This window comes from Lampetra fluviatilis, chromosome 68, assembly GCF_964198595.1.
Source record: "Lampetra fluviatilis chromosome 68, kcLamFluv1.1, whole genome shotgun sequence".
NCBI lineage: Eukaryota > Metazoa > Chordata > Hyperoartia > Petromyzontiformes > Petromyzontidae > Lampetra > Lampetra fluviatilis.
In genome coordinates this window covers 3,607,943-3,630,810 of record NC_136342.1, presented here as the reverse complement: position 1 = coordinate 3,630,810, position 22,868 = coordinate 3,607,943, and the positions used below count along the sequence as shown (strand labels likewise).

Here is a 22,868-nt window from a genome sequence, read left to right as displayed (position 1 = left end):
TAATGGCGGTAGTGGTAATGGCGGTAGTGGTAATGGCGGTAGTGGTAGTGGTAATGGCGGTAGTGGTAATGGCGGTAGTGGTAATGGCGGTAGTGGTAGTGGTAATGGCTGTAGTGGTAATGGCGGTAGTGGTAATGGCGGTAGTGGTAATGGCGGTAGTGGTAATGGCGGTAGTGGTAATGGCGGTAGTGGTAATGGCGGTAGTGGTAGTGGTAATGGCTGTAGTGGTAATGGCGGTAGTGGTAATGGCGGTAGTGGTAATGGCGGTAGTGGTAATGGCGGTAGTGGTAATGGCGGTAGTGGTAATGGCGGTAGTGGTAATGGCGGTAGTGGTAATGGCGGTAGTGGTAATGGCGGTAGTGGTAATGGCGGTAGTGGTAATGGTGGTAGTGGTAATGGTGGTAGTGGTAATGGTGGTAGTGGTAATGGCGGAAGTGGTAATGGCGGTAGTGGTAATGGTGGTAGTGGTAATGGCGGTAGTGGTAATGGTGGTAGTGGTAATGGTGGTAGTGGTAATGGCGGTAGTGGTAATGGCGTTAGTGGTAATGGCGGTAGTGGTAATGGTGGTAGTGGTAATGGCGGTAGTGGTAATGGTGGTAGTGGTAATGGCGGTAGTGATAATGGTGGTAGTGGTAATGGTGGTAGTGGTAATGGCGGTAGTGGTAATGGTGGTAGTGGTAATGGCGGTAGTGATAATGGTGGTAGTGGTAATGGCGGTAGTGGTAATGGCGGTAGTGGTAATGGCGGTAGTGGTAATGGCGGTAGTGATAATGGTGGTAGTGGTAATGGTGGTAGTGGTAATGGCGGTAGTGGTAATGGCGGTAGTGGTAATGGCGGTAGTGGTAATGGCGGTAGTGATAATGGCGGTAGTGGTAATGGCGGTAGTGGTAATGGCTGTAGTGGTAATGGCGGTAGTGGTAGTGGTAATGGCGGTAGTGGTAATGGTGGTAGTGGTAATGGCGGTAGTGGTAGTGGTAATGGCGGTAGTGGTAATGGCGGTAGTGGTAACGGCGGTAGTGGTAATGGCGGTAGTGGTAACGGCGGTAGTGGTAATGGCGGTAGTGGTAATGGCGGTAGTGGTAATGGCGGTAGTGGTAACGGCGGAAGTGGTAATGGCTGTAGTGGTAATGGCGGTAGTGGTAATGGTGGTAGTGGTAATGGCGGTAGTGGTAATGGTGGTAGTGGTGGTGGTAGTGGTAATGGCTGTAGTGGTAATGGCGGTAGTGGTAATGGTGGTAGTGGTGGTGGTAGTGGTAATGGCGGTAGTGGTAATGGCTGTAGTGGTAATGGCGGTAGTGGTAATGGCTGTAGTGGTAATGGCGGAAGTGGTAATGGCGGAAGTGGTAATGGCGGTAGTGGTAATGGCTGTAGTGGTAATGGTGGTAGTGGTAATGGCGGTAGTGGTAATGGCGGTAGTGGTAATGGCGGTAGTGGTAATGGCGGTAGTGGTAATGGCGGTAGTGGTAATGGCGGTAGTGGTAATGGCGGTAGTAGTAATGGCTGTAGTGGTAATGGCGGAAGTGGTAATGGCGGAAGTGGTAATGGCGGTAGTGGTAATGGCTGTAGTGGTAATGGTGGTAGTGGTAATGGCGGTAGTGGTAATGGCGGTAGTGGTAATGGCGGTAGTGGTAATGGCGGTAGTGGTAATGGCGGTAGTGGTAATGGCTGTAGTGGTAATGGCGGTAGTGGTAATGGCTGTAGTAGTAATGGCGGTAGTGGTAATGGCGGTAGTGGTAATGGCGGTAGTGGTAATGGCGGTAGTGGTAATGGCGGTAGTGGTAATGGCTGTAGTGGTAATGGCGGTAGTGGTAATGGCGGTAGTGGTAATGGCGGTAGTGGTAATGGCGGTAGTGGTAATGGCTGTAGTGGTAATGGCGGTAGTGGTAATGGCGGTAGTGGTAATGGCGGTAGTGGTAATGGCGGTAGTGGTAATGGCGGTAGTGGTAATGGCGGTAGTGGTAATGGCGGTAGTGGTAATGGCGGTAGTGGTAATGGCGGTAGTGGTAATGGCTGTAGTGGTAATGGTGGTAGTGGTAATGGCGGTAGTGGTAATGGTGGTAGTGGTAATGGCTGTAGTGGTAATGGCGGTAGTGGTAATGGCGGTAGTGGTAATGGCGGTAGTGGTAATGGCGGTAGTGGTAATGGCGGTAGTGGTAATGGCGGTAGTGGTAGTGGTAATGGCTGTAGTGGTAATGGCGGTAGTGGTAATGGCGGTAGTGGTAATGGCGGTAGTGGTAATGGCGGTAGTGGTAATGGCGGTAGTGGTAATGGCGGTAGTGGTAGTGGTAATGGCTGTAGTGGTAATGGCGGTAGTGGTAATGGCGGTAGTGGTAATGGCGGTAGTGGTAATGGCGGTAGTGGTAATGGCGGTAGTGGTAATGGCGGTAGTGGTAATGGCGGTAGTGGTAATGGCGGTAGTGGTAATGGCGGTAGTGGTAATGGCGGTAGTGGTAATGGCTGTAGTGGTAATGGCGGTAGTGGTAATGGCGGTAGTGGTAATGGCGGTAGTGGTAATGGCGGTAGTGGTAATGGCGGTAGTGGTAACGGCGGTAGTGGTAATGGCGGTAGTGGTAATGGCGGTAGTGGTAATGGCGGTAGTGGTAATGGCGGTAGTGGTAACGGCGGTAGTGGTAATGGCGGTATTGGTAATGGCGGTAGTGGTAATGGCGGTAGTGGCAATGGCGGTAGTGGTAATGGCGGTAGTGGTAATGGCGGTAGTGGTAACGGCGGTAGTGGCGGCGCTATCAGCGGCGCTAGCGGCGGCCTCACCTTGCCGTCGCTCGCCGTGTTGATGCGGTAGTGGTAGACGCGCCCCTCGCAGCGCAGCGAGATGGACAGCTGCCCCGGGCTGCTCTCCGACTCGCGCACCAGGAAGGAGCCGTTGATGCCGCTGCTCAGCAGGTACTCGGCGGCGTTTCGCGACACGGGGCCGTGGTACCAGGAGTGCTTCTCCAGGCTGTTCACCGGCGAGATGTAGTTGCTGGGCACCCAGCCCTGGCCGTTGCGGGACTGCACCTCGCTCCACTCGCCGTTGTGGTTGTAGCCCAGCACTCGCAGCTTCTCGCCTGCGGTGGTGGTGGTGGTGGTGGCGGGGGGGGGTAGCGGAGAGGGGAGGAGGAGAGTGTGAGCGTGAGAGTGTGTGAGAGCGTGAGAGAGCGAGAGAGAGCGAGAGAGAGCGTGAGAGAGAGAGTGTGAGAGAGCGAGAGAGAGCGTGAGAGTGAGTGAGAGCGTGAGAGCGTGAGAGAGCGTGAGAGTGTGTGAGAGCGAGCGAGCGAGAGAGAGTGAGTGAGCGAGAGGGCGAGCGAGCGAGGAGTGGAGCATGAGAGAGAGAGCGAGCGTGAGTGAGTGAGTGAGCAAGCGAGCGAGCGACCGAAAGTGTGAGTGAGAGAGTGAGCGAGTGCGTGAGCGAGCAAGCAAGGAGTGGAGGGTGAGAGAGAGAGAGCGTGACTGAGTGAGTGAGTGAGCGAGAACGAGAGCGTGAGTGAGTGAGCGAGCGAGCGAGTGAGTGAGTGAGCAAGGAGTGGAGCGTGAGAGAGAGAGAGCGTGACTGAGTGAGTGAGCGAGAACGAGAGCGTGAGTGAGTGAGCGAGCGAGTGAGTGAGTGAGCGAGGAGTGGAGCGTGAGAGAGAGAGAGCGTGACTGAGTGAGTGAGTGAGCGAGCGAGTGAGTGAGTGAGCAAGGAGTGGAGCGTGAGAGAGAGAGAGCGTGACTGAGTGAGTGAGTGAGCGAGAACGAGAGCGTGAGTGAGTGAGTGAGCGAGCGAGTGAGTGAGTGAGCAAGGAGTGGAGCGTGAGAGAGAGAGAGCGTGAGTGAGTGAGTGAGTGAGTGAGAACGAGAGCGTGAGTGAGTGAGCGAGCGAGCGAGTGAGTGAGCAAGGAGTGGAGCGTGAGAGAGAGAGAGCGTGACTGAGTGAGTGAGTGAGCGAGAACGAGAGCGTGAGTGAGTGAGCGAGCGAGTGAGTGAGCAAGGAGTGGAGGGTGAGAGAGAGAGAGCGTGAGTGAGTGAGTGAGCGAGAACGAGAGCGTGAGTGAGTGAGCGAGCGAGTGAGTGAGTGAGCAAGGAGTGGAGCGTGAGAGAGAGAGAGCGTGACTGAGTGAGTGAGTGAGCGAGAACGAGAGCGTGAGTGAGTGAGCGAGCGAGTGAGTGAGTGAGCAAGGAGTGGAGCGTGAGAGAGAGAGAGCGTGACTGAGTGAGTGAGCGAGAACGAGAGCGTGAGTGAGTGAGCGAGCGAGCGAGTGAGTGAGCGAGGAGTGGAGCGTGAGAGAGAGAGAGCGTGACTGAGTGAGTGAGCGAGAACGAGAGCGTGAGTGAGTGAGTGAGCGAGTGAGTGAGTGAGCAAGGAGTGGAGCGTGAGAGAGAGAGAGCGTGACTGAGTGAGCGAGCGAGAACGAGAGCGTGAGTGAGTGAGCGAGCGAGTGAGTGAGTGAGCAAGGAGTGGAGCATGAGTGAGCGAGCGACCGAGTCAGTGAACGTCGCGTCTGTAAGAGTGAGTGAACGAGCGAGCGAGGAGTGGAGCATGAGAGAGAGAATGACTGAGTGAGCGAGGGAGAGAGCAAGCGAGTGAGTGCGTGAGCGAGGAGTGGAGCATGAGAGAGAGAGCGTGACTGAGTGAGTGAGCGAGCGAGCGAGCGAGAGAGAGAGAGAGCGAGCGAGCGAGCGACCCTTGGTGATGCTCAGCGTGTTGTCTCCGCTCGCCACGAAGTCGTAGAGCGCCACGAAGAGGTTCGCCTCGTCGCTGCCGTCCTCGGCGCCCGACAGCAGCGACTCCTTCGAGTTCCAGCGCGCCACGTCGCGCAGGGCGCTGTCCGCCCCAACTCCAACTCCGCCAGCGCCGCCAGCGCCGCCACCGCAACTCCCGGCCAGCATCGCCGTGCCTGACGCCACCCCCACCAGCGGCCGGTGAAGCGAGTCTGATGCACGCACGCACGGACGCACACACGCACACACGCACACACGCACGGACGGACACACGCACGGACGCACACACGCACGCACACACGCACGCACGGACGCACACACGCACGGACGCACACACGCACGGACGGACACACGCACGCACGGACGCACGGACACACGTACACACGCACGCAGACAACGACGTTCACACAGGTTCGATCCCGACCCTGACGACGCCTGCTGCTGCTGTATATTTGGAGTCTGCGTCTCTCTCTCATCATCATTATCACGGTGGCTAGTGAGATGTTGACTACCTCGCCTGGTGTACAGGAGGTCGTGGGTTCGATCCCGACCCTGACGACGCCTGCTGCTGCTGTATATTTGGAGTTTGCGTCTCTCTCTCATCATCATCATCATCACGGTGGCTAGGAGATGTTGACTACCTCGCCTGGTGCACAGGAGGTCGTGGGTTCGATCCCGACCCTGACGACGCCTACTGCTGCTGCTGCATATTTGGAGTTTGCGTCTCTCTCTCATCATCATCATCATCACGGTGGCTAGGAGATGTTGACTACCTCGCCTGGTATACAGGAGGTCTGTGTCTCTCTCATCATCATCATCATCACGGTGGCTATGAGATGTTAACTACCTCGCCTGGTATACAGGAGGTCTGTGTCTCTCTCATCATCATCACGTGGCTAGGAGATGTTGACTACCTCGCCTGGTATACAGGAGGTCTGTGTCTCTCTCATCATCATCACGTGGCTAGGAGATGTTGACTACCTCGCCTGGTGTACAGGAGGTCTGTGTGTCTCTCATCATCATCACGTGGCTAGGAGATGTTGACTACCTCGCCTGGTGTACAGGAGGTCTGTGTGTCTCTCATCATCATCACGGTGGCTAGGAGATGTTGACTACCTCGCCTGGTAGGCAGGAGGTCGTGGGTTCGATCCCGACCCTGACGACGCCTGCTGCTGCTGTACACACGGTTAAAGTATTTGTCTGCTGCTACACATTTCCGCACCACGGTGACTTACTTGCACCGATCACCACCTCCACATTGATCCCATCTCTGCATTGATCCGATCTCTGAATTGATCACCATCTCTACATTGATCACCATCTCTGAACTGATCACCACTTCTAAACTGATCACCACCTCTGCATTGATCCGATCTCTGCATTGATCCCCATATCAGTATTGATCCCACCTCTGCATTGATCACCATCTCTACATTGATCCCCATATCAGTATTGATCACCATCTCTGCATTGATCCCCATATCAGCATTGATCACCACCTCTGCATTGATCCCCATATCAGTATTGATCAACACCTCTGCATTGATCCCCATATCAGTATTGATCACCACCTCTGCATTGATCCCCATATCAGTATTGATCACCACCTCTGCATTGATCCCCATATCAGTATTGATCACCACCTCTGCATTGATCCCCATATCAGTATTGATCACCATCTCTGCATTGATCCCCATATCAGTATTGATCACCACCTCTGCATTGATCCCCATATCAGTATTGATCACCACCTCTGCATTGATCCCCATATCAGTATTGATCACCACCTCTGCATTGATCCCCATATCAGTATTGATCATCACCTCTGCACTGATCCCCATATCAGTATTGATCACCACCTCTGCATTGATCACCACCTCTGCATTGATCACCATCTCTGCACTGATCCCCATATCAGTATTGATCACCACCTCTGCATTGATCACCATCTCTACATTGATCCGATCTCTACATTGATCCGATCTCTGAATTGATCCCACCTCTGCATTGATCACCATCTCTGCATTGATCACCATCTCTGCATTGATCAACACCTCTACACTGATCACCACCTTGCATTGATCCCCATATCAGTATTGATCACCACCTCTGCACTGATCCCCACATCAGTATTGATCACCACCTCTGCATTGATCACCACCTCTGCATTGATCCGATCTCTACATTGATCCGATCTCTGAATTGATCCCCACCTCTGCATTGATCACCATCTCTGCATTGATCAACACCTCTACACTGATCACCACCTTGCATTGATCCCCATATCAGTATTGATCACCACCTCTGCATTGATCACCATCTCTACATTGATCCGATCTCTACATTGATCCGATCTCTGAATTGATCCCCACCTCTGCATTGATCACCATCTCTGCATTGATCACCATCTCTGCATTGATCACCATCTCTGCATTGATCACCATCTCTGCATTGATCAACACCTCTACACTGATCACCACCTTGCATTGATCCCCATATCAGTATTGATCACCACCTCTGCACTGATCCCCACATCAGCATTGATCCCACCACTGACCCCACGGGCACCACACGCTCGTCACACCAAAGACAAAGATCCCCCGCATAGCCCGTTACAGACTGTAGGGGCAAGTGCTGTTAGCGAATAGCAGCACCTACGAAGGCTACCGGCACTGTGGCACACGAGGGGGTGGGGTGGCCAGCACCACGCCCGGCCGCCTTTGTCTCCCCCCCCCCCCAGTGGCGACGATGTTTACTACTCCCCACCGCTACACCAGGTACTCATTCGAGGCCGAGTCGACCTAGGGGAGGCCCAGTACCGCTTCAAATATCCGTCACAAAGACAAAGATCCTCCGTGTAGCCCGTAAGAGACTGGTGCTGTTAGCGAGCATCTACGAAGGACTTGCACTGAGGGGGGGGGGGGGGGGGGGGCAGCACCACGACCACCCCCCCCCCCCACCACCATCATCATCCTCACCGGCCGGTCTACAATAGCCGTGGCGTCCGGTCCGGTGGCACGGGGAGAGGGGGTGGAGGAAGACGAGTGGAGGGAGTTGGTGGTGATCCATCGAAACAAAGACGGTGGTTACTGCATCGCTCGCTCGTTCGCTCGTTCGCTCGTTCTCGCACGCGCGCTACCGTGGCCGTCTGGAACGCTCTCCCCCGTTCCGCTGTTAGGAAGCCGGGGCTGGAGCCGTGCTGCACTTTTTTTTTTGTTTAAACCGTCGCCTCGGTTGACAAAGTCGTCCCCTTTAGTTCAACACGCGGCATTGCGTGATTAGCGCGGTTGGCTACGTGCTGTGCGGAAGAAGTTAAACATACACACAATACACTATACACTACTACGCACTGCTATACACTACACTACTATACACTACACTATACACTACACTATACACTACACTACTATACACTACACTATACACTACACTACTATACACTACACTATATACTATACTACTATACACTACACTATACACTACTACACACTACACTACTATACACTACTACACACTACTATACACTACACTATACACTACACACTACTACACACTACACTACTACACACTACTATACACTATACACTACACTACTAGACACTACTATACACTACACTATACACTACACTATACACTACTACACACTACACTACTACACACTACTATACACTATACTACTATACACTACACTATACACTACTACGCACTGCTATACACTACACTACTATACACTACACTACTATACACTACACTATACACTACTACACACTACACTACTATACACTACTACACACTACTATACTACTATACACTACACTATACACTACACACTACTACACACTACACTACTACACACTACACTACTACACACTATACTACTATACACTACACTACTAGACACTACTATACACTACACTATACACTACACTATACACTACTACACACTACACTACTACACACAACTATACACTATACTACTATACACTACACTACTAGACACTACACTATACACTACACTACTATACACTATATACTATACTACTATACACTACACTATACACACTACACTACTATACACTACTACACACTACTATACACTACACTACTATACACAATACACTACTACACACTACACTACTACACACTGCACTACTATACACACTCCACTACGATACACTGCACTACTATACACTACATTATAAACTACACTATACATTATACACTACACTACTACACAACTACACACAACACTACTACACACTACACTGCTACACACTACACTGCTACACACTACTACACACTACTCTACTACACACTACTACACACTACTCTACTACACACTACTCTACTGCACACTACTACACACTACTCTACTACACACTACTACACACTACTCTACTACACACTACTGCACACTACTCTACTGCACACTACTACACACTACTCTACTACACACTACTACACACTACTCTACTGCACACTACTCTACTGCACACTACTACACACTACTCTACTACACACTACTCTACTGCACACTACTACACACTACTCTACTACACACTACTACACACTACTACACACTACTACACACTACTCTACTACACACTACTCTACTACACACTACTCTACTACACACTACTCTACTACACACTACTCTACTACACACTACTCTACTACACACTACTACACACTACTCTACTACACACTACTCTACTACACACTACTCTACTGCACACTACTACACACTACTCTACTACACACTACTCTACTGCACACTACTCTACTACACACTACTACACACTACTCTACTACACACTACTCTACTGCACACTACTCTACTACACACTACTACACACTACTACACACTACTCTACTACACACTACTACACACTACACTACTACACACTACTCTACTACACACTACTCTACTACACACTACTACACACTACTCTACTGCACACTACTCTACTACACACTACACTACTACACACTACTCTACTGCACACTACTACACACTACTCTACTACACACTACTACACACTACTCTACTACACACTACTACACACTACTCTACTGCACACTACTACACACTACTCTACTACACACTACTCTACTACACACTACTCTACTGCACACTACTACACACTACTCTACTGCACACTACTCTACTACACACTACTCTACTGCACACTACTACACACTACTCTACTGCACACTACTCTACTACACACTACTCTACTGCACACTACTCTACTACACACTACTCTACTACACACTACTCTACTACACACTACTCTACTACACACTACTACACACTACTCTACTACACACTACTCTACTGCACACTACTACACACTACTCTACTACACACTACTCTACTACACACTACTCTACTACACACTACTCTACTACACACTACTCTACTGCACACTACTACACACTACTCTACTGCACACTACTACACACTACTCTACTACACACTACTACACACTACTCTACTACACACTACTACACACTACTCTACTACACACTACTACACACTACTCTACTGCACACTACTACACACTACTCTACTACACACTACTACACACTACTCTACTACACACTACTACACACTACTCTACTACACACTACTACACACTACTCTACTACACACTACTCTACTGCACACTACTCTACTACACACTACTCTACTACACACTACTCTACTACACACTACTACACACTACTCTACTACACACTACTCTACTGCACACTACTACACACTACTCTACTACACACTACTCTACTACACACTACTCTACTACACACTACTCTACTGCACACTACTCTACTGCACACTACTCTACTACACACTACACTACTACACACTACTCTACTACACACTACTCTACTACACACTACTACACACTACTCTACTACACACTACTACACACTACTCTACTGCACACTACTCTACTGCACACTACTCTACTACACACTACTCTACTACACACTACTCTACTACACACTACTACACACTACTCTACTGCACACTACTCTACTACACACTACACTACTACACACTACTCTACTACACACTACTCTACTGCACACTACTACACACTACTCTACTGCACACTACTCTACTACACACTACTCTACTGCACACTACTACACACTACTCTACTGCACACTACTCTACTACACACTACTCTACTGCACACTACTCTACTACACACTACTCTACTACACACTACTCTACTACACACTACTCTACTACACACTACTCTACTACACACTACTCTACTACACACTACTCTACTGCACACTACTCTACTACACACTACTACACACTACTCTACTGCACACTACTACACACTACTCTACTACACACTACTACACACTACTCTACTGCACACTACTCTACTACACACTACTCTACTACACACTACTACACACTACTCTACTACACACTACTACACACTACTCTACTGCACACTACTACACACTACTCTACTACACACTACTACACACTACTCTACTGCACACTACTACACACTACTCTACTACACACTACTACACACTACTCTACTACACACTACTCTACTACACACTACTACACACTACTCTACTACACACTACTACACACTACTCTACTACACACTACTACACACTACTCTACTACACACTACTCTACTGCACACTACTCTACTACACACTACTCTACTACACACTACTACACACTACTCTACTACACACTACTCTACTACACACTACTACACACTACTCTACTGCACACTACTACACACTACTCTACTGCACACTACTACACACTACTCTACTACACACTACTCTACTACACACTACTCTACTACACACTACTACACACTACTCTACTGCACACTACTCTACTACACACTACTACACACTACTCTACTACACACTACTCTACTACACACTACTCTACTACACACTACTACACACTACTCTACTACACACTACTCTACTACACACTACTCTACTACACACTACTCTACTACACACTACACTACTACACACTACACTACTACACACTACACTACTACACACTACACTACTACACACTACTCTACTACACACTACTACACACTACACTACTACACACTACACTACTACACTCTACTCTACTACACACTACTACACACTACTCTACTACACACTACTACACACTACTCTACTACACACTACACTACTACACACTACTCTACTGCACACTACTACACACTACTACACACTACTCTACTACACACTACACTACTACACACTACTCTACTACACACTACTCTACTACACACTACTACACACTACTACACACTACTACACACTACTACACACTACTACACACTACACTACTACACCCAACTCTACTGCACACTACTACACACTGCTCTACTGCACACTACTCTACTACACACTACTACACACTACTCTACTACACACTACACTACTACACACTACTCTACTGCACACTACTCTACTACACACTACTCTACTACACACTACTACACACTACTCTACTACACACTACTCTACTACACACTACTCTACTACACCCTACTCTACTGCACACTACTACACACTACTCTACTACACACTACTCTACTACACACTACTACACACTACTCTACTACACACTACACTACTACACACTACTCTACTACACACTACTCTACTACACACTACTACACACTACTACACACTACTACACACTACTACACACTACTCTACTACACACTACTCTACTGCACACTACTACACACTGCTCTACTACACTAAAAGTTAAACTCTGTAGGAGTGTCGAGCTGCTTGCTTGTCGTACTTCCCCTCCGACTTGCCACGCTTTGGCACACGCACGGCGGTGCCAAAAGCAGAAATTCAACCAATACCAATCTCCGCCGCACGTGGACATGCACGCACGTACACCCACACGCACTCACGTACACACACGCACGTACACACACGTACGTACGTACACACACATGTACGTACGCACACGTACGTACACACACGTACGTACACCCACACGCACGTATGTACACACACGTACGTACACGCACGTGCGTGTACGTACACGCACGCACGTACGCACACGCACGCACGTACGCACACGTACGTACACCCACGCACGTACGCACGTACACGCACGTACACTGTGTGAAAGGGTAAAGGGGTCAGCATCTCGGGGGGTGATGTCGGGAGTCTCACCGCCACCGCCGCCACCACAACCACCACCGCCACCGCCACCGCCACCCGCCGCCGTTCGCCCCGCAGCTACCGGACGAGGAGCAGGACGAGTGTCGGTGAGCCCGCTGCGCCCTGGCGGAGGAGCAGGACACGAGCTCGCGGCAGATGCGCAGCACCTTGCCGCGGCCACGCAGCGCCGACGGGAGGCACACGGCGGCGGCGGTGGCGGCGGTGGCGGTGGCGGCGGGGACGCGCACCCCCGCGCTGCTGCTGCTGCTGCTGCCTTGCGCGGCGCTCAGACATCGCCGCCGCGGGTGCGGGTACCGGCATGGGTAGCAGCCCCTCGAGACGGCCGGGGAGGTACCGGTGGTGGTACCGGGGGTGGTACCGGGGGTGGTATGGGGTGGTAGGAGGGGTATGGGGTGGTATGGGTGGTACGGGGTGGTACCGGGGTGGTATGGGGGGGTAGTAGGGGTATGAGTGGTACGGGGGGTACGGGGTGGTATGGGTGGTACGGGTGGTATGGGGGGTAGGAGGGTGATGGGTGCTACTGGGAGGTACGGGGTCGTATGGAGGTGGTACGAACCCCCCAAAGATTGGAACCCCAACCGACTCGAGGAATGGGTCACCTCTCTACCGCACCGATCACAAAAGGGGGGCCCCCCCCCTTTAAGCCGGCGGCCGGCGCCCCCCCACCATCACCACCACCGCCCCCCACACACCAAAGATAAAGATCCCCCGCGTAGCCTGTAACAAGTGCGGGCAGCAGCAGCAGCGCCGGTGACGTCCGGCACGGAACGGGACGGGGGTGGAGTGGCCAGCGCCACGCCCGGCCGCCTTTGTCTCCCTCCCCCCCCCCCTCTCTCTCTCTCTCTCCCCCCGGTGACGACGTTTACTACGCACCGCACCGGACACTCATTTGAGGCCGAGTCGACCTAGGGGGGGGGGACGCCCCGGAACCGGTTCAGATAATCGTCGGGCCTCTGCCGGCTCTCCCGTAGCGCGGCGGGGTGGTGCTAACCGCAGCGCCACCGCTCCCTCCACATGCACCACCACCGCACAACCACCGCACACACCACCGCTCCCCCCACACACACCACCACCACCGCACAACCACCACCACCGCACAACCACCGCTCCCCCCACACAAACCACCACCACCACCGCCCAACCACCACCCACCACCACCACCGCTCCCCCCACACGCACCACCACCACCACCGCACAACCACACCACCCACCACCACCACTCCCCCCACACACACCACCGCACAACCACCACCACCGCACAACCACCGCACACCACCACCACCGCTCCCACCCCACACACACCACCACCACCGCACAACCACCACCACCGCACAACCACCACCACCGCACACCACCACCACCACAGGAGGAATAAGTGAAGAGAATGAGAGTTGGAGGAGGAGGGGGGTGGGGTGGGTGGAGGCAGCGAGAGATGGAGACCCCCACCTCCGATTAACACGGTTGGCTACGTACGGTGTCAAAGAAGTTCAACACGCAGACACTGAAATACACACTACACTATACACTACATTATAAACTACACTTATATGCACTACACCACTATACACTACACTATACACTACATTATAAACTACACTTCTATGCACGACACCACTATACACTACACTATACACTCCACTATAAACTACACTTCTATGCACTACACAACGAAACACTACACTATACACTACGCTATACACTACACTACTCTACACCACACTATACACTACACTACTATACACTACACTATACACTACACTACTCTACACCACGCTATACACTACACTATACACTACACCACTCTACGCTACACACTACACACACTGTACACTGCTCTATAAACGACACTACACACACTACTATACACTACACACACTACTACACTATACACTACACACTACACACACTACTATACACTACACTATACACTACACTATACACTACAATACACGAATATACACTACACTATATACTACTGTACACTACACTATACACTACAATACACTAATATACACTACACACTACTGTACACTACATTATACACTATAATACACTACACTATACACTACACTATACACTATTATACACTACACTGTACACTACAATACACTAATATACAATACACTAATATACATTACACTATACACACTACAATACACTACACTATACACTACACTAATATACACTACACTATACACACTACAATACACTACACTATACACTACAATACACTAATATACAATACACTACACTATACATTACACTATACACACTACAATACACTACACTATACACTACAATACACTAATATACAATACACTAATATACATTACACTATACACACTACAATACACTACACTATACACTACACTATACACACTACAATACACTACACTATACACTACAATACACTAATATACAATACACTACACTATACATTACACTATACACACTACAATACGCTACACTATACACTACACTATACACTACACTATACACTACACACACTACTGCGGTGGGAAGGAAGAAGTTGAGTCTACGTTACGTTCGGTGCATACGCCCAGAGGCCGCCAGCTCCCCGCCACGCCGCAGCCCAACAATCACACAATCTTACAATCACAATCAGATTCTCACAATCACAATCTCATAATCACAATCTCACAATCACAATCTCACAATCAGAATCTCACAATCGCACAATCAGATTCACACAATCTCACAATCAGATTCACACAATCTCACAATCAGATTCACACAATCACACAATCAGATTCACACAATCTCACAATCAGATTCACACAATCAGAATCTCACAATCACACAATCTCACAATCTCACAATCACACAATCTCATAATCAGATTCACACAATCTCACAATCAGATTCAGACAATCACAATCTCACAAATCTCACAATCACACAATCTCACAATCAGATTCACACAATCAGAATCTCACAATCTCACAATCTTACAATCACAATCTCACAATCAGATTCACACAATCACAACCTCACAAATCTCACAATCACACAATCCACACAATCTCACAATCACACAATCAGATTCACACAATCAGAATCTCACAATCAGAATCTCACAATCTCACAATCACATCTCACAATCACACAATCTCACAATCACACAATCACACAATCAGAATCTCACGATCACACAATCTCTCCCTTCACTCTCCCTTCACTCTCTCTTAACTCTCCCTTAACTCTCCCTTAACTCTCCCTTCACTCTCCCTTCACTCTCCCTTCACTCTCCCTTCACTCTCCCTTCACTCTCCCTTTACTCTCCCTTGGGCCCTCTCCTTTGTGTCTCTCCTTGCGCTGACTCTTCCATCCCCGGCTGCCAGAAGAATGATAAAGTGACGCTGCTGCTGCTGCTGCGGCGGGGAGACAGGGAGAGAGAGGGAGTCGGGGAGTGAGGGTGAGTGGGGAGAGAGAGTGGGGGTGAGTGGGGAGGAGTGGGAGGTGAGTGCGAGAGAAAGTGGGAGAGAGAGTGGGAGTGAGTGGGAGAGAGAGTGGGGGTGAGTCGGGGAGAGAGAGAGTGGGAGAGAGAGTGGGGGAGTGAGGGTGAGTGGGTGAGTGAGGGTGAGAGAGAGTGGGGGAGTGAGGGTGAGTGGGGGAGTGAGGGTGAGAGAGAGTGAGGGTGAGTGAGGGTGAGTGGGGGAGTGAGGGTGAGAGAGAGTGAGGGTGAGTGGGGGAGTGAGGGTGAGAGAGAGTGAGGGTGAGTGAGGATGAGTGAGGGTGAGTGGGGGAGTGAGGGTGAGAGAGTAGAGTTGGAGAGAGAGTGCGAGAGAGAGTGGGGGAGTGAGGGTGAGTGGGAGAGAGAGTGGGGAGAGAGTGGGGGAGTGAGTGGGAGAGAGAGTCGGGGAGTGAGGGTGAGTGGGAGAGAGAGTGGGGGAGTGAGGGTGAGTGGGTGAGTGAGGGTGAGTGGGAGAGGAGAGTGGGGGAGTGAGGATGAGTGGGGCGAGTGGGGAGAGTGGGGGAGTGAGGGTGAGTGGGTGGGTGGCAGAGAGAGTGGGGGAGTGAGGGTGAGTGAGGGTGAGTGGGAGAGAGAGTGGGGGTGAGTGAGGGAGTGAGGGTGAGTGGGAGAGAGAGTGGGGGAGTGAGGGTGAGTGGGGGGAGTGAGGGTGAGAGAGAGTGGGGGAGTGAGGGTGAGTGGGGGAGGGAGGGTGAGAGAGAGTGAGGGTGAGTGAGGGTGAGTGGGGAGTGAGGGTGAGAGAGAGTGAGGGTGAGTGAGGGTGAGTGGGGGAGTGAGGGTGAGTGGGGGAGTGAGGGTGAGTGGGGGAGTGAGGGTGAGTGGGAGAGAGAGTGGGGGAGTGAGGGTGAGTGGGGGAGTGAGGGTGAGAGAGAGGTGAGGGTGAGTGAGGGTGAGTGGGGGAGTGAGGGTGAGAGAGAGTGAGGGTGAGTGAGGGTGAGTGGGGGAGTGAGGGTGAGAGAGAGTGAGGGTGAGTGAGGGTGAGTGGGGGAGTGAGGGTGAGAGAGAGTAGAGTTGGAGAGAAAGTGCGAGAGAGAGTGGGGGAGTGAGGGTGAGTGGGGGAGTGAGGGTGAGAGAGTGAGGGGGGAGTGAGGGTGAGTGGGGGAGTGAGGGTGAGAGAGAGTGAGGGTGAGTGAGGGTGAGTGAGGGTGAGTGGGGGAGTGAGGGTGAGAGAGTAGAGTTGGAGAGAGAGTGCGAGAGAGAGTGGGGGAGTGAGGTGTGAGTGGGTGAGTGGGAGAGTCGGGGAGTGAGGGTGAGTGGGAGAGAGAGTGGGGGACTGAAGGTGAGTGGGAGAGAGAGTGGGGAGTGAGGGTGAGTGGGGGAGTGAGGGTGAGAGAGAGTGAGGGTGAGTGGGGGAGTGAGGGTGAGTGGGAGAGAGAGTGGGGGAGTGAGGTGGTAGAGAGAGTGGGAGAGTGAGGGTGAGTGGGAGAGAGAGTGGGGGAGTGAGGGTGAGTGGGGGAGTGAGTGGGAGAGAGAGTGGGGGAGAGAGTGAGAGGGAGTGGGAGAGAGAGTGGGGAAGTGAGGGTGAGTGGGGTGAGTGAGGGTGAGTGCGAGAGAGTGAGCGAGAGAGAGTGGGAGAGAGTGTGGGAGATGAGAGTGGGGGAGTGAGGGGTGAGTGGGAGAGGTTGGAGAGAGTGTGGGAGAGAGAGTGGGGGAGTGAGGGTGAGTGGGGGAGTGAGTGGGAGAGAGAGTGGGGGAGAGAGTGAGGGAGTGGGAGAGAGAGTGGGGAAGTGAGGGTGAGTGGGGGAGTGAGGGTGAGTGCGAGAGAGTGAGCGAGAGAGAGTTGGAGAGAGTGTGGGAGAGAGAGTGGGGGAGTGAGGGTGAGTGGTAGAGAGAGTGAGGGTGAGTGAGGGTGAGTGGGAGAGAGAGTGAGGGTGAGTGAGGGTGAGTGGGAGAGAAGTGGGAGAGAGAGTGAGGGTGAGTGAGGGTGAGTGGGAGAGAGAGTGAGGGTGAGTGAGGGTGAGTGAGGGTGAGTGAGGGTGAGTGGGAGAGAGAGTGAGTGAGAGAGTGCTCAGAAACTTTCCACTCGCCGCCCTCCTCAAAACTTCTCTCCTCTCTCTCCTCTCGACAACAACAACAACAGCCACACACACGACACACACCGCCAACAACAACAACAACCAACAACAACAACAAGCAGCAGCAGCAGAGCAGCAGAGCAGCAGACAGCCACAAACTCCACGGCGTCAAATCGAAGAGGCGCCGCCAACGCCGCCAGCACCACCAGAAAATGGAGTTTCACCCCCCACCACCAGCAGCAGCAGCAGCAGCCGGAGCTCACAGATTCATTCTTTATTATCGGGAGGAGGAGGGAGGAGGAGGAGGGAGGAGGAGGCGGGGGAGGAGGAGATGGAGAAGGAGGAGGGGGGAGGAGACGGAGGAGGAGGGAGGAGGAGCCGGAGGGATGGAGGAGGGAGGAACAAGGGGGGGGAAGAGGGAGATGGGGAGGGAGGAGGAGGAGCCGGAGGGGGGGGAGGAGGAGGGAGGAGGAGGAGGGATGGAGGGAGGAGGAGGAGGAGGAGCCGGAGGGGGGGGGAGGAGGAGGGAGGAGGAGGAGGGATGGAGGAGGGAGATGGGGAGGGAGGAGGAGGCGGAGGGAGGAGGAGGAGGAGGAGACGGAAGAGCAGAAGGCGGAGGAGGAGGAGGAGGGGGAGGGGGGAGGAGGAGGCGGGGGAGGAGGAGGCGGGGGAGGAGGAGATGGAGAAGGAGGAGGGGGGAGGAGGAGCCAGAGGGATGGAGTAGGAGGGAGGAGCAAGGGGGGAAGAGGGAGATGGGGAGGGAGGAGGAGGCGGAGGGAGGAGGAGGAGACGGAAGAGCAGAAGGCGGAGGAGGAGGAGGGGGAGGGGGGAGGAGGAGCAGGAGGAGGAGGGAGTAGGAGGCGGGGGAGGAGGAGATGGAGAAGGAGGAGGGGGGAGGAGACGGAGGAGTAGGGAGGAGGAGGCGGAGGGATGGAGGAGGAGGGAGGAGCAAGGGGGGAAGAGGGAGGAGGAGGCGGAGGAGGAGCAGGAGGAGGAGGAGCAGGAGGGGGAGCAAGGGGGGGGAAGAGGGAGATGGGGAGGGAGGAGGAGGAGGGAGGAGGCGGAGGGAGGAGCAGGAGGGAGGAGGAGGGAGGAGGAGGGAGGGAGGAGGAGGCACAGGAGGAGGCACAGGAGGAGGAGCGATGGGGAGTGTCGGGGAATAGAGGGAGGGGGGAGCACAGGAAAGGAGGGAGGAAGCTTGGGGGGGGGGGCACGGGGGACAGGGGGGCAGGGAGGGGCATGGGAAGGGGGGGGGCATGGGAAGGGGGGGGAGGGGCATGGGAAGGGGGGGGCAGAGGGAAGGGGGGAGGGGCATGGGAAGAGGGGGCATGGGAAGGGGGGGCAGCATGGGAAGGGGAGGGGCAGAGGGAAGAGGGGGGGGGCATGGGAAGGGGGGGGGCAGAGGGAAGGGGGGGGCAGAGGGAAGGGGGGGGCAGAGGGAAGGGGGGGCAGAGGGAAGGGAAGGATGCAGGAACATGGGAGCAGGAGGGGGCCCCGGTGGTTTTCCGCAACCTCTCCCCTGCCCCCCACCGTCACGACCCTGCTGCTGCTGCTCCTGCTGCTGCTGCTACTGCTGCTGCTACTGCTGCTGCTACTGATGCTGCTGCTACTGCTGCTGCTGCTACTGCTGCTGCTACTGCTGCTGCTGCTACTGCTGCTACTGCTGCTGCTACTGCTGCTGCTACTGCTGCTGCTGCTACTGCTGCTGCTACTGATGCTGCTGCTACTGCTGCTGCTACTGCTGCTGCTACTGCTGCTGCTACTACTGCTGCTACTGCTGCAGTGGCAGGTCGTCTACTTTCACAGCAGAGGCGGCCTTCAGCACCATCCTCGCGCGATGCAATACGCCTTTGAAGGACTTCGCCGTGACAATGGGGGGGGGGGGCATACAGGCTATTGCCTTCCACGTAACCACCACCACCCCACACATTCACAGCGGCAGTAACCCTTCATCGAGTGGAATTAAGTGATTTAACACGGGGCTCAAACGCCGACGAGAGTTGCAATACACCAATTCTCTTTGGTGGTTGCTTTCGGTAAAGTCACGTAGGTATGAAATCAAATAGATCACGACGTTTCGGGCGCAACACAAGCATCCGTCATCAGGTGATGGACGCTTGTGTTGCGATCGAAACGTCGTGATTTATTTTATTTTTCTACCCACGTGACTTTCGCGAAAAAAACCAAACAGTATGGATTCCCGCAGTCACGAAAGCTTCAAAATCAAGATGTAATACACCAATTGCAGAGACGTGAAGACATGGTGACCGAAACCATCAAGGGTGTACCACTATTACGCACTGTGGCAGGATGCCGAATCACAAACAGACATCGCATAGCCCGAATCAATGTCATTACCAAAGAAACGGGAACAAACTCACAACAACCATCTTCTTGATTCTTTCGGTAAAGTCACGTAGAAGGGAAATAATAAAATAATAAAAATAAAACATAATTAAATAATTCTCACGACGTTTCGGCCACAACGCAAGCAGCCGTCCTCAGGTGGAGAACAGGTCTGTCGGGAAGACAGCGTCTGAATGACACACCCCAGGCTTGGAGCGACTATTTAAGCTGATCATTTCCATTCTACGTGACTTTACCGAAAGAACCAAGAAGATGAATCCCTGCAGTCACGAAAGCTTTAAATCGAGAGTTATGCTTCATCTTCTTGGTTCTTTCGGTAAAGTCACTCCCTCCCTTTGATGCTGCTAATCCTGCAAAATGCACGGGCATAATATGACTTTGAAACCCCCCGCCCACCTCCTACGCATTTCACAAGTAGTGACTAATTCCATATCTGCATTTCCCATAAATATGCTAAATTCCTCTTGAAATGCAAATTCCTTTGTCAAGGCGCTCTTCCCCCTCCAACCCAGCTTAAATATACGCTGCCAAGCCTGGTGTTGTTTCATTCAGACGCTGTCTTTCCGACAGACCTGTTCCTCACCTGAGGACGGCTGCTTACGTTGTGGCCGAAACGTCGTGAGAATTGTATTTTATTGTTTAATTTTTATTATTTTATTATTTCCCTTCTACGTGACTTTACCGAAAGAACCAAGAAGATGAATCCCTGCAGTCACGAAAGCTTTAAATCGAAATTTAAATGCTAAATTCCTCTTGATATGCAAATTATTTTGTCAAGGCGCTCTTCCCCCTCCAACCCAGCTTAAATATACCCTCCAAGCGTGGTGGTGTTTCATTCAGACTCTGTCTTCTCGACAGACCTGTTCTTCATCTGAGGACGGCTGCTTGCGTTGTGGCCAAAACGTCGTGAGAATTATTTTATTATGTTTTATTTTTATTATTTTATTATCTCCCTTCTACGTGACTTTACCGAAAGAACCAAGAAGATGAATCCCTGCAGTCACGAAAGCTTTAAATCGAGAGTTATATACTTCAGTTAGCTAACTTGGCCCTCCGATCACGCCACGCAAAAAATGCTAACGCATGCGGCTAAGCCAGCTAGAAGGCTCCGGTGTTTGGAAAATAATAGGCCCCCAACATGGCCGGCTCGAAATCGGATTGGTTAAAGAATATGACGATCAACAACGTCGTTCCGATTTGCTTCAACAGCAGATGGGGATTCACTCGACATCAGAGGTCGCAAACGGGTTTTGATTCCTTACCCGTACCCGGCCGCACCAGGGTCGCAAATGGGTACCCATACCCGTACCTGGCCGGGTACGGGTACCCGTTCCCTACCCGTACCCTACCCGAAATGAGTGACAAACGGTTACTCACCAGTGACTCACGGACTACCCTTACCCGTACCTGGCCGGGTATCGGGTAGGCTACGGGTATCGGGTACCCGGTTGCGACCTCTGCTCGACATTCTGAAGGCCTCAGGGTCGATTTTTCACCCGGAGGCGGAGACAGCAGCACAGGTGGATTTGAAACGCTCGAATTTATATGAGCTGCGCTGGAAGCTGCACAACTGTGGGAGAGAGTAGCAATGAAATGACGCGAATAGACTGATGGGAACGAACGTTGTAAAATACGTAGAGCGTTAACGAAACTATTAAATTGTAAAAGTAAAATTTTCTGATTCTGACAATCTCTAGGCCGGCAGAGAAGGGCTTGCTGGCCCTAATGGCCCGCCTCTGACACACACACACACACATGTGTAGTGCTGTTAACTACTCGCTGTTCGCAAACTGTGAGAGAGCGGATCGTAAACAAGGTTTTACCGCTCAATCAAACGGTCAGGGTCAAATGGGGTGAGGTAGGATCCAAACGCCAGATTGGGAAGGACCAATCGGAGGGTCCCACAAGGTGGCCGGGGATTGGACAACCCGGCCACGAACAGGTATAAAAGCCAGAGCGCCGAGAGCTCTTGGCGAGTTCTGCTACACGAAGACCCAAGTCGGCCGAAGACATCTAGGACCCTGGACCAAGCCCTCCAGCCCTTATCAGGGCTGGGGCTC

General features: G+C 52.1%; 1 protein-coding gene across 1 annotated transcript in view; it reads right to left on the bottom strand.

Annotated features, from left to right (window-relative positions):
• LOC144952535 (uncharacterized) overlaps window positions 1-22,868 on the bottom strand; it is an 80,387-nt gene that overhangs the window by 38,667 nt on the left and 18,852 nt on the right. Inside the window, exons 2-3 of the mRNA XM_078882984.1 lie at window positions 4,662-4,910; window positions 2,770-3,065 (exon numbers count right to left, since the gene is read on the bottom strand). Coding sequence (XP_078739110.1) covers window positions 2,770-3,065; window positions 4,662-4,910 — 545 coding nt within the window. The remainder of the gene's footprint in view (window positions 1-2,769; window positions 3,066-4,661; window positions 4,911-22,868) is intronic.